Source organism: Meles meles, chromosome 14 (genome assembly GCF_922984935.1).
Source record: "Meles meles chromosome 14, mMelMel3.1 paternal haplotype, whole genome shotgun sequence".
Classification (NCBI taxonomy): domain Eukaryota; kingdom Metazoa; phylum Chordata; class Mammalia; order Carnivora; family Mustelidae; genus Meles; species Meles meles.
The window spans coordinates 50551074-50564161 of record NC_060079.1 but is presented as its reverse complement, the minus strand read 5'-3'; the positions used below and the strand labels follow the sequence as shown (position 1 = coordinate 50564161).

The 13088-nt window shown below is 37.0% G+C and overlaps 1 protein-coding gene across 1 annotated transcript; it reads left to right on the top strand.

Annotated features, from left to right (window-relative positions):
• Positions 1 to 1225: 1225 nt before the first annotated feature.
• LOC123956069 (protein PAT1 homolog 2-like) lies at positions 1226 to 3543 on the top strand. The gene is made up of 3 exons (XM_046028319.1): positions 1226 to 1295; positions 2301 to 3096; positions 3525 to 3543. The coding sequence occupies exons 1-3, from the start codon at positions 1226 to 1228 to the stop codon at positions 3541 to 3543; spliced, it is 885 nt and encodes a 294-aa protein (XP_045884275.1).
• The last annotated feature ends 9545 nt before the right edge of the window (positions 3544 to 13088 follow it).

Sequence of the window (13088 nt, the reverse complement as noted above, 5' to 3'; positions counted from 1 at the left end):
CTTGTAAGGGAAGTAAAGTGTGGCAAAAACGTCTGCCATTCTAGATCAGAGATTTCCAAATAGAGTCTAAAAGGGACCTGGCAGGTGCTTTAAATGAGTTAGGCAGTCAGGGTCATGTTTACCATGTTCTATCCATTTTAGGAAGCAGCGATTGTCTGGCTCCAGGAATTTGTAGTCAAGCAGGAATGAAGTCCTATTTTTATCGGTGCTATTAATTTTTAGAGGAGTCTTAGAAATCTAGAGGGTTTTTGTTTTTTTTTTACATTAAGTCTCCTAAATTTTAAATGTCTCTATTTTTAACAGACTAAGAAAGCCAAACGAAATACACTTGGGGTTCAAATTTAGTCTTCTAGGTATCAGTTTGTTTGCTTTTTATTGAAGTAGAATTAACATATAATGTTATATTGTTTCAGATATGAAAAAAGTGATTCAACAATTCTATATATTATGCAATGTTCATCAGGATAAGTGTAGTTACCATTTGTCACCATATAATGTTATTAAAATATTATTGACTATATTTCCTATGCTGTACTTTTCATCTCCATTACTTACTTATTTTGTAACTGGATATTTATCCCCTTCACCTATTTCACTTATCCCTCCATCCTCCTCCCCTCTGTCAACCACCAGTTTATTCTCTGTACTTACGAGTTTGTATCTGTTCTGTTCATTTACTTGTTTTTTCATTCATTTGTTTTGTTTTTTAGATTCCACATATCAGTGAAATCATATGGTATTTGCCTTTCTCTTCTAGCTTATTTTACTTAGCATCATACTCTCTAGGTCCATCTAGGCTATTGCCAATTACAAAATTGTCTTCTTTTTAATGGTTAAGTCTGTCTATATATATATATATGAGAGACAGAGAGAGAGAGAGATCTACATATGTCATATCTTCTTATCCATTCATCTATTAATGGCAATGGACACTTGGGTTGCTTATATAATCTGACCATTGTAAATGATTCTGCAATAAACATAGGAGAACTCATACAACTCAACACCAAAAAAACACAAATAATATGGTTTAAAAATTGGGCAGACAAAGTAAGCAGACATTTTTCCAAAAATTATGGCCACAGATGACCAACAGACACATGAAAAGATGCTCAGTATCACAAATCATCAGGGAAATGCAAACAAAAACCTCAGTGAGACATCACCTCACACCTGTCAGAATGGCTAGAATCAAAAAGACAAGACATAACAAGTGTTGACGAGGATGTGGAATAAAGGGAATCCTCACGCACCATTGGAGAGAATGTACATTGTTGCAGCCACTGTGGAAAACAGTATAAAGATTTCTCAAAAAATTAAAAATAGAATACCACATGATCCAGTCACTACACTGCTTGGTGTTTTCCCAAAGAAAATGAAAACCCTAATTTGAAAAACTATATGACCATTAGGGTTTTTGTTTGTTTGTTTTGTTAATTTTTGTTTTTACCACTTTTCCAAGTTGTGATTGTCATGGACATATTCATTAATTCATTTGCTTCTTCCATTCACTTAACAGACACTTATGTTGATGGTGTGGAGGATAACTAGAATTATACAGAAGCACATGGAATTCTTTCTTTTCTTTTCTTCTCTCTCTTTTTTTTAAGATTTTATTTATTTGACAGACAGAGATCACAAGTAGGCAGAGAGGCAGGAAGAGAGAGGAAGAAAACAGGCTCCCTGCTGAGCAGAAAGCCCAATGCGGGGCTCAATCCCAGGACCCTGGGATCATGACCTGAGCTGAAGGCAGAGACTTTAACCCACTGAACCACCCAGGCGTCCCACCACATGGAATTCTTGAACCCAGGAACAGTGCGATGAAAATTTAAAATATTAAATATAATGGCTTAGAGACTTTCCATTCAACAATTTTTATCTTCCATCTCTTTTGCTTTATCCTCAATTAGTTTTTCTTACGTTTATGCCATTCTCCATTTTATCATAGTTAAATGCCTTAGAGATTTAGGAAATTAAGTGTTTAAAAAGTACTTTAAAGAGTACAACCAAAATCTGGCAGAGTGAGAATTTTGCCTTTAGAATCAATGTCACTTGTATAGGCCCTGCCACCCTGCTTTATGTGTATGAGGCTATATTGTGGGAAACTCATACCTAATAATTCATTTAATACTTGAGAGATTATCTTCATTTGAAAGATGAGGAGACTGAGTCACACATAGGTTAAGGGACCTGATCATTTTCATCCAGCTGGGAAGTGTGGAAGCCAGAACCAGAATCCTGGCTGTCTGTAGCAAAGCATTTGCTCTTCACATCGTGAAACCAACACGATGAACCAACAGAATTTACCAGCTGCTGGAAAGAGATAATAATCAATGCTGTACCCCATGGATCTCAAGAGCAGGAGACAGGAGCTGCAAGCAGTCAGAGGCTTCAAGTGTTGGCCCGGATTGAAAAGATGTTTCTTCAGTTGCTGGAGATAGAGGGCCAGAAGGACAGGCTGCTGCAGCCCTGCTCCTCTGAACAACAGAACAACCAGATTGAGAAGCTCTTCCAAGCCTTAAAGACCCCAGAGCAGAATACTCTGGAGGAGGCAGCAGATGGCTTCCTGCAGGTGCTCTCCGTGAGGAAGGGGAAAGCTCTAGTGGCAAGGCTGCTCCCTCTCCTGCCCCAGGATCGAGCTGTTAGCCTTCTTCTGGCGATCACCCACCATTTGCCCCTCCTGGTCAGGAGGGATGTAGCTGATCAGGCTCTACAAATGTTATTCAAACTTCTGGGCAAATGTATCAGTCACTTGACCTTCCATGAACTCCTCCAAGGACTTCAGGGTCTAATGCTGTTTCCACCTGGCTCCTCGGAGAGGCCGGTCACTCTGGTACTTCAGAACCAGTTTGGAATATCTTTGCTCTATGCCCTACTAAGTCACGGGGAGCAGCTGGTATCCCTAGAGTCTTCCCTTGAGGAGCCTAGCAGTGATCACACAGCTTGGACTGGCATGGTGGTTCTGATTGCCTGGGAGATAGCCCAGATGCCAACAGCCTCTCTGGCAGAACCCCTAGCCTTCCCCAGCAACCTTCTTCCTCTGTTCTGTCACCACGTGGACAAACCCTTGGTACAGCACCTAGAAGCTAGGATGGAGTAAGTGATGGTAGAAATGAGGTTATAGCCCCTTGTTCAAGCCCTGTATAGGTTCGGTCATTTCTTTTAAGCCAAGAATATGGAGGATAACTTGTATTTAGAAGTGATTCTAGGCACTTTAGCATTTACCCAGTAATCTGTCTGTCTGGGTTAGGGTCCTGAAGCCCATTTCTTCAGCCAAAACTTTTAATTTATTCCCAGATCCTTTGCTCATTGATCATGCTAAGCTACCTAAGGCCAAGGATTAATATGAGAAGCTGAACTGTTAACTGAAGAAATATTTGAGGGACAAATCTAAAAGTATGAGCAACATGAAGGTCACTTCTGTTCTCAGAATTTACCAGCTGCTGGAAAGAGATAATAATCAAATTACACGAATACTTTAGGAAATAGAATTGTTTACTGTTAAAAAACTGTTCTCTTTGTAGGTTTGCTTGGGTCTACTGATCCAGTTGTTCTGAAATACATATATGTGGGGAAATTTAATCATCAGACACTAGCAGTATGGGCTAGATCTAAAGGGATCCAGAGAGTCTGAGGACATTTTTTATGCCTTGATATGTTGGAGAATCTCACCCAGAACATTTTCTTATGGTCTCCTTAAAAACCTGAATGATATGCCTAAAACTCATGACACAATAAGGTTTAATTAAAGAGATAATAGAATGATGTGTTGAAATTTGTCATAAGTTAGGAGGTATAATGAAAGCCATTTTCTTATGTATGAATGCCTCCAAAATGTCCTTAATAAAAGGGATAAGGCCTTGTTATGTCTAACCAAAAAAAAAAAAAAAAAAAACCAACAGAATAAATGTGTGGATTTCAAGTGGGAGTGGGAGGTCAGGAATAGAAGAAAAAAGTTTTTCTGCACTTTATGCTTTTCAACTAGTCTTGGTAGACTTGTTCTTTCTTCAGGCTCTAACAAACTTGATAGACTTGCTCTTTCTTCAGGCTCTTACTTACAAATGCACAGACAGACAGACGCACACACACACACACACAAGGACACACACACCATTTACACAAAGTCAGATATCAGACCCCACCGTAGGAAAGTTGATATTCCTGGTCATCCAGAGTCATAGCACTGGGTCAGTCTGGTAGTAAAATGATCACATTACTCCTCTCTGCTGGGGCTTATTAACACCGGCTCTCTCCCCTCCGTCTGTGGTGGTTAGAATTAGGTTAAACAGTTTTTGTCCTCCACACAATTAACCCAATTTATACATAATCTTATCTTTTAAATCTAACATAATCATCAATGGCAATTGTTATTTAGCTCAAATCCAGACTACTGCATTTTTTTGTATATTTGCAGATTTTCTACAACTAAATTTCTCTACTTGCAAGTTTCCTTAAAAAAATGAAAACATAAGCTTGAAAAGAAGAGTAAGATTCTTGTGTAAGATTTACTTTTACCTAATTTAGAAAACCCTACTGAAATATGTACTATACTCTATTAATATTACAGAAACAAGACTTATTTGTGATTCAAGGTTTATTCTCAGGTGATTCAAAGAAAGAATTTTCTTTAAAAAAAACAAAACCAAAAACCTGTTTCTATATAGTAAAGTGGACTCATTGCATTAGTCATTTACCATGTTAAGAAACTAATAATTGTTTTTTATGCTTTTCAAGCCTCTTAATTTAGTAAACCTATAATTGAAAAGTTAAATTTTGCAATAAAATAATATAACTCAGTTCATGTTGCTATGGGAAAGTAAAGGGTTTCCTCCTACTTTAGTTTATTAATTTTCAAATAATGCTTAAGGGCTTGTTATGATAGTCCTTTACAAGGTAGTAAATACATAGTTATCCAGACTGTCTGGGTTGAAAACTAATTACCATTAGAAAGTGAAGCATTTAGGCTTGTTATTTCTGCAAATCAAACAACTCCAAATACAGTTTTCATATTAAATCCAGTGTGCAATGATCCAGGGATATCCTTGCTACGCAAACCATAATCTAAAACATCCCTCTTCCTTATTATTGCAGGTAAGTAAGCCAACTGGAACTTTCAAATGTGGCATCAAAAAGGGAAGTTGGGGAGACTGATAGTGAAAGCAGCAGCAATCTGGAAAAACAAAAGAAATTAAAAATGAAGCTATTCAAATAATTAAAAGTTTCTTTGAAAGCAACTTTTTTTTTTTAAGATGTTATTTATTTACTTGACAGAGAGAGACACAGTGAGAGAGGGAGCACAAGCAGGCAGAGTGGGAGAGGGAGAAGCGGGCTTCCTGTGAAAGGGGGAGCCCCATGCAGGGCTCGATCCCAGGATCCTGGGATCATGACCTGAGCCAAGGGCAGATGCTTAACAACTAAGCCACCTAGGCACCCCTGAATGAACTCTTTAGAAAGAAAAGACAGGAAGAAAATACATTATCTGAAGGAAAATGGCAAGCAGTGTACAAACTGGAAAATGTGTCCAAGACTAAGTAAATGGGGCTTTTTAATATTCTCATTGATTCTGATGGCTTTACATCCTTCTTCAGTGATATTTTTAACAGAGCCACACATTTTTAAATTTGTGCTAAGAGTAGGAAAGGAAAATGGAGTATAAGAACATGAGAAATCTCACATTTTTATTTATACTTTTAATGATCATATCACAGTAGATTTTAAAAATTCTTTCCAGACAAGCTCTTTAAAAAGACAAAAGCAGATGTCATTGCCGTTGAATCGTTCCAAGACTTACGAATAAAGATTAAAAATGCATGCAGATAGAAAACAATGAAAATGCACAGCAAAACAGAGTTAACTGTTTATTAACATTTATTTAATAAATCAGGGAGCTCCCAGGACAGCTATGTCAAGTGAGAGTGAGAAAATTATAGGAAATGTTTGTGTTAGTGGGTTTCAGTCAGGAAATGGGGAAGTTAAAGGAGGAAAATATTATTTTGGAAAATTAAGATCTTTAATAACTGCAAAAGTTGGCGGTGTTTCTTCAGAAATGTGAAAAACAGTCACACTTGCTCCATGTTGTGTAACATCAAATACCAATGCAATGGCACGTACACTGATTTCTTGTTTGTAGACACAAAGGTTTGCAACAGTCAACAGTAATCCTATGCAACATTGTTTAAAAGTTTACCTAAGATTTTAGTTTTTGTAACTGATCATGTTTTTCAAAAGTTATGGGCAAACCTAATTTTTGTATTAAAACTCTTTGTCATAGGGATGCCTGGGTGGCTTAGTCCGTTTAGCCTCTGCCTTCAGCTCAGGGTCCTGGGATCGAGCCCTGCATCCGGCTCTCCACTCACCAGGGAGCCTGCTTACCCCTGTCTCTCTGCCTGCCTCTCCGCCTATTTGTGATCTCTCTCCTTGTCAAATAAATAAATAAATAAATAAATAAATAAATAAATAATAAATCTTTTAAAAAAAACAAAAAACAACAAAAAACCCCCTAAAAAACCACAAAAAAAACCCCAAAAAAACCAAAACCCACAACTCTTTGTCATGTTGGAAAGAAAACATCTTAAAAGAAATTCTCATGGGGCACCTGGGTGGCTCAGTTGTTAGGTGTCTGCCTTTTGCTTGGGTCATGATCCCAGGGTCCTGGGATCCAGCCCTGTGTCAGGCTTCCTGCCTGCTTCTCCCTCTCCCACTCCCCTTGTTTGTGTTCCCTCTCTAGCTGTGTCTCTCTCTGTCAAATAAATAAATAAAATATTTAAAAAAAAAATTCCCCGTATAATACTTCCATAAACTTATCTCATTTTAGTATTTATTTCGTATTTTATAAACTGGTTCACAATGAGATGCACTTTTTGATAATGAATTCTTATGTATCTAAAAGTAAATCCCTTTAGGTATACCTCAAATTTGGTTTTCTTTACTTTTGCCCCATATTTTAAACATTTTCTTGGGGCAACTGGGGAGCTCAGTCAAGTAAGCATGGGGACTCTTGATTTTGGCTCAGGACCTGATGTCGGGGCCATAAGATCGAGCCCCACAGCGAGCTCTGCGCTGAACATGGAGCCTGCTTAAAATTCTCCTCTCTCCCTCTCCCTGCTTGCTCTCTCTCTCTCTCGCTCTCTCTCTCTCAAAAAAAAAAAAAAAATTCTCTCTCCCTCTCCCTCTGCCAAAATAAACAAATACTTTTGACTACTGTTCATTGATGGCAATGATAAGTGAGCAAGAAATAAAGTAAAAGAATAAGAAATGTGGCTCTAAAAAAAAAAAAAAGAAAGAAAGAAAGAAGTGTGGCTCTCCATAAGTGAAATGAAATGCTCATTACTTAGGGAAACTTTTTTGACATTTTTGGCATAAAGTGGTGGACATGGCTTGTATCTTTTCATTTCCGACTTCACAGCTGGCTCAGTTGGTGCAGCAGGCAACTTTTGATCTTGGGGTTGTGAGGGCAGGCCCCAAGCTGGGTGTGGATCCTGCTTCAAAAATAAAAATTTTAAAAATAATATAACTTTAAAAAAAGAAAAGGAAAGTGACATTACTACTTCAGAGATGAGAAATACAAATCTGTGCATTTTCCCATTCAGTTAACAACAGAAAATCACAGTAAAGACAGCCAAAGGTATTTATTGAGCAATTTCTGTGTCACCATTTAGAGCTGCATACACACCTCTATTTTATCCCCCAGTCTTGATTCATTTTTCTCCATAAGATTATCACCATTTGTACACTGCATATTTTAACCTCTTTACTATCTTTCTTATCTTTCCTTCTCCACCAGAATGTCAGTTCCAAAGAACACCCCTAACGAGGCACTGAAATAAGTAGCCCCAGACCACCTCTTTTCATGTGAGATCATAATTTTCCATGATACTTTAGTAGGAATATTTTGTTTCTTACCGAGCTGGGAGAAAGGCAAGAGCAAAGCTAATGGAAAACCCTAAAACAGGAGTCAGTGTGGAATGAAAGGAAAGCAAAAAGGAGTCAATGTGGTTGAATTTTAGAGAATACATGTTAGAAGAGGTAGGAGGGGCCAGACTGACTTTGATGCTGTGATAGGTGGAAAGTATACATGTTATGAAGAGCTATCCATTGGGTTGTGGGGTGGGGAGTGGGGTTGTCTTAAGCATGGGAGAGACTGATTCAGGTTTTGAACAGATCTTGCTGACTACATTGAGAATGATAGACCTCAACCAAGGTGTGGCTGTATAAAAGAATGTTGATGGTAAGTTAGGAACTGTGCAGGAGATGATAATAGTGACAGAAGAAATAGAAAAGTAAACATATTGGGAATATATACAATGGTGGTAGAATCAACATGATTTTCCAACAGATCTCACTAAAGTAAGTTCCATGAGGACAGGAATTCTCACTGTGAATCTCTGGTACCTACAAAAGAGCCTGACACATAAGAGATGTTCTATTTATAAACTGAATGAATGAATAAATGAATAAAGGAGGGAGGGAGGGGGATAAGAATAAAGAGGAGAGAAATAATGAAACTATTTTTGCTTAAAATAGGGAATTAAATACTATTTCCATTTCATGAAACCAGAGAGGGACACCAAATGCTTTGTGCTTTTGGGTAGAAAATGAAATAAAGTTGTCAGTTTTTCTTTTTCTTTCTTTTTTTTTTTTTAAAGATTTTATTTATTTATTTGATAGACAGAGATTGTAACTAGTCAGAGAGGCAGGCAGGGAGAGAGAGGAGGAAGCAGGCTCCCTGCTAAGCAGAGAGCCCGATGTGGGGCTCGATCCCAGGACCCTGGGATCATGACCTGAGCTGAAAGCAGAGGCTTTAACGCCCTGAGCCACCCAGGCGCCCTCTTTCTTTTTTTTTTTAAGATTTTATTTATTTGACAGAGAGAAATCACAACTAGGCAGAGAGGCAGGCAGAGAGAGAGGAGGAAGCAGGCTCCCTGCTGAGCAGAGAGCCCCATGCGGGGCTCCATCCCAGGACCTTGACATCACAACCTGAGCCAAAGGCAGAGTCTTTAACCCACTGAGCCACCCAGGTGCCCCAGTTTTTCTTTTTTTCTAAGAATTATCCAATAATCTTAGATTATGTCCTTTTGACTAATGTTTGATGTCCTTTGACCACCAATGAAATGATGGTGATAGTGTAATAGAATATTTAGCTTCTGTGTTTTGATTTGAATGATTTAGTTGGCAAAATTAAAAGATGGCAATCTTATATTATTCCGCAGATTATGTATATATATTTTTATGTAACTATATTTTATATATATATTTTTTGAGGTGTGATATTACTTTGCTAAAATTCAAGTACCTGGAAACTATTGTTCTAAATGCACTTCTTTAAAAAAATCATCTTAGTATCCTAATTAAAACCAAAAATAATAAAAAAAAAAAATAGAAGAGGGAGCTTGGGGGAAAAATATACATATATATAAATTTCATTATAAATATATATATACACACATATATATGTATATGAAGGTGTGTATATGTGTATTTGTATGTGAGTAACTGGTGCAACCTGTACTTAAGTTAACTATGATCTGCTGTGTCCAAGCAGAGGTGAGGTAAGCATCAGCTTTCTCAAACGCTGAAAAAATTATTCCCTCATTTATGGGAAAAGTAATGCAACTTGAATATTTATATTGATGAAAGATCTTTTGGACTGAAAATATACTTTGCCTTTTATCTTTTAGGTATTGATTTCAGAAACACAAAAGTGTTTTTAGCCTTTATAATTTCTCCTAAATTTGGCTAAGTTTAATTACTTTCCATAATAAACTTCTTAAGTGCGAGACTGGTTTTTAAGTCACTACTGTAGTCACAGCAATGACCTCAATAAGCAGAGTTACCTCTCTTGTGGATATTTCTAAATAAAGCTGATGCAATTTTCCAGTCTAATTTATATAAAAGGAACTGATCTAGGCCAAATAATATTCTTCTATGTTTATATTTAGAGAAAAGATGGACACTTTCTTAACATTCAAGAACAAATTATTACTCTATAGATTATGATATTCCATTTATATTGTATTGGAAATTCATAACATATATTCTTTAGCTATTGGCTTACAAAATAAGGTCATATAATGTGAAATGGATTTTTTTTTACATAATCAAGTAGGTGAATGACTGTTACATATCCTTACAGATTATTCCTTGAGAATCATTTATATTCAAAAGTTGTACAAATGTATTTTAAATCTTTATGGGAATGTACAGTAATTATTGGTATGGAGATGACTAAAATGGAAACTGCGCAATTCACTTCACAACACATGTAGTTGTCTTATTAAGGTTAAACTTGGACTACCCCAATTTCAAACAGAAATGTGCACAAATATTATGAAACAAGCATGTCCATATTACCTGTTCCTTTCAGATTTGTTTCTTTCAGCTGAATAGACTCATTTTATCTACTGCATTGACATAAATTCATCCATTTATATTGGAGATAATAGCTTCAGGTGCCATTGCTCCTGTAAATATCTAAAAACATCATGTCCCTCTGATAATGGCAAGTTAAGAAAGGGACCTTGTAAGTGTCGATGTATTATTATTATTCTGAGTCCTTTCAAATGTAACTCAGCTGGTTCCCCCCCCCAAAAAGCAATATGGTAGCATGTTCTCTTTCTTGATGAAAAGATATTGCGTCTTAGATATAAAGTATAATATTCATGCAAAGTCGCAGGTAGTATAATAAAGGTTTTCAAAAACCTAAATTATACAACTTCAAATTTAAGCTCCAGTAAGCTGTCAAGTCAGACTAGTAATTGCTCCTTTAATGACAGTTAATTGTTAAAATTTTATGCTTTTAGTTTTTGAAGAAAAGCCCATGATCCATGCCCTTAAGAAGTAAACACTCAATAAAACTGAAAGAAAAAAAAAAGAAGTGAACACTTGTGAGCAGTAATGGAGTCATGTTTGGGTCACATCCCTAGACTAAACCGCCTGCATCTGAGTATTCACTTGGCTATTTGCTAGATATGTGGTGGTGACTTCGGGAAATTGCTCAGCCTTTTTTCCCACGTTTTCTCATCTGTAGAATGGGGATGATAATGATACCTATCTCAAAGTGTTGTAAGGCCTAAATTAGTTCATATTTGCAGAATTCTCCTTAAGGATCTGGTAAATTCTAAAAATGTGCATTGTCTACTATATATAACATTCCTATACCAAAATAAAACACTATCACAGATAATAATAGGAAGCCTTGCTTCCTTTTACCAAGAAGAGAGTTTGGGTGGCTGAAACATGGCAATTCTATAAAAAGAGAGGCACCAAAAAGACCCCAAAAATCAAAAAACCAAACACATGCACACACAAAAACAAGATATGATTTAAGTTACTCTCTTTCCTACCATGAAAATTAGCATAGGAAACTCTGCTGAGGCACTTTTAATTACAATTACGTCAAAGGACAGGTAAACTCCATGCAATAGTTATTGGTTTTCTGTGTGATGACAAGAACCATGATTTGAGTTGAGGTGTAACTGAAATATGTTTTACTGTTGGTATAAAATATTACTGACAGTTATCAAGAAATTAAGGGATGCTTTAATAATTAGTTTCATACTATGCTACAAAACCCAAAAATCATCTACAGCCTATGGACCTGTACAAGAGTATGACTGGACACATGACATATGTTTAAATAGTTAAAGGCTGTAAATCAAGTTGACAAACTATTTAGTAAAATATGTCTTCCCACCTTGACAAATAGATTTCATAACAACCAAGATGGCCAGATACAAATTTCATAAAGCCCACCCTTGGGGATCCACAGCTCACTTCCATCTCTGACACCTCTCCTTATTGCCTCCCCTTTCTCTTTCCACTCTCATCAGCACCATGGGTTACCTTGGCATGAATTTGGAAGTCTCACCCTCATGTCAATAGTCAATTGCCCTCTGGTAATCTTTCCCACATAAAGCTGGCCCACGTAGCTCTCAGAAAGATATATCCCAAAAATAAGTTTTTGCCAACTTCAGGAAAGGTGACTTAGCTTGCTTGGGTAGGGATTTCTAGGTTTGAACCTGTATATGGTTCCCAGAGTCCCAAGGATTTCCCACCTTGCATGAAGAGATATACAGGACTGTGGCAGAAAGTTCCCCTGCCTGGGTGTACCAATGTACAGAACTGCAAATCCAAGGTTATTTTCATAAACCACATATGAAATCAGTATCATTAGAGTTGTACCTGGCATGTAGTAGACAATTTAAGGAGATAGTAAATATTTTTCTACTAAAATTCACTATATATACTGAGTGACCTACTGCTCCCGGGTTATTTATATTAATACAGTTTTTTTTTTAACTCAGTATGTATATGGCCCATATTCTGCTTCACCAAATTAAAAGTCTAGGGGGGAAAATCACACACAAAAAGGTAATAACTATGCTGCATGGTAAGTGATACACAGTGAGCTCTAAGAGCACATAGCTGCCTTGAAAAACAAGGCCAACTTTGTTAAGGGAAGTGATTTTTAAGTTGACACCTGAAGGAGAAATAGGGATGAGCCAAACAAAGACAAGAGGAGGCGTAGAAAAGTCAGAGTAAAGAAAACATGGAAATTCAAAAAATTGAATATAATTTTATATATATATACACACATATACATATTCGTATGCAATATCTATTTATTTATAATTATACGTATATGCATAAGTGGAGAGAGAAAGATATCATTATGGTTGACAGACTTTGAAAAGAGAAAGAGCAAGTGGTGATCATGATGTGGTCTGCGAAAGTCAGATCATGTAGAATTTTCTTTTTTTTTTTAAGATTTATTTATTTGATAGAGAGAGAGCACAAGCTGGGGAAGCAGCAGAGAGAGAGAGAAAAGCAGGCTCACCGCTAAGCAGAGAGCCCAATGTGAATATCGATTCCCAGGACCTTGAGATCATGATCTGAGCCGAAGGCAGATGCTCAACTGACTGAGCCACCCAGGTGCCCCAGATCACGTAGGATCTTGAAAATCATGTGAAGACTGGACTTGATTCTAATAGTGATGGGGATGCGGCCATTGAAGGACCTCATTTAGGAGAGATGTGATCAGGTTACTGTCTTATGAAAGTCAATCTGACACCAGACTGGATAGAGAATTT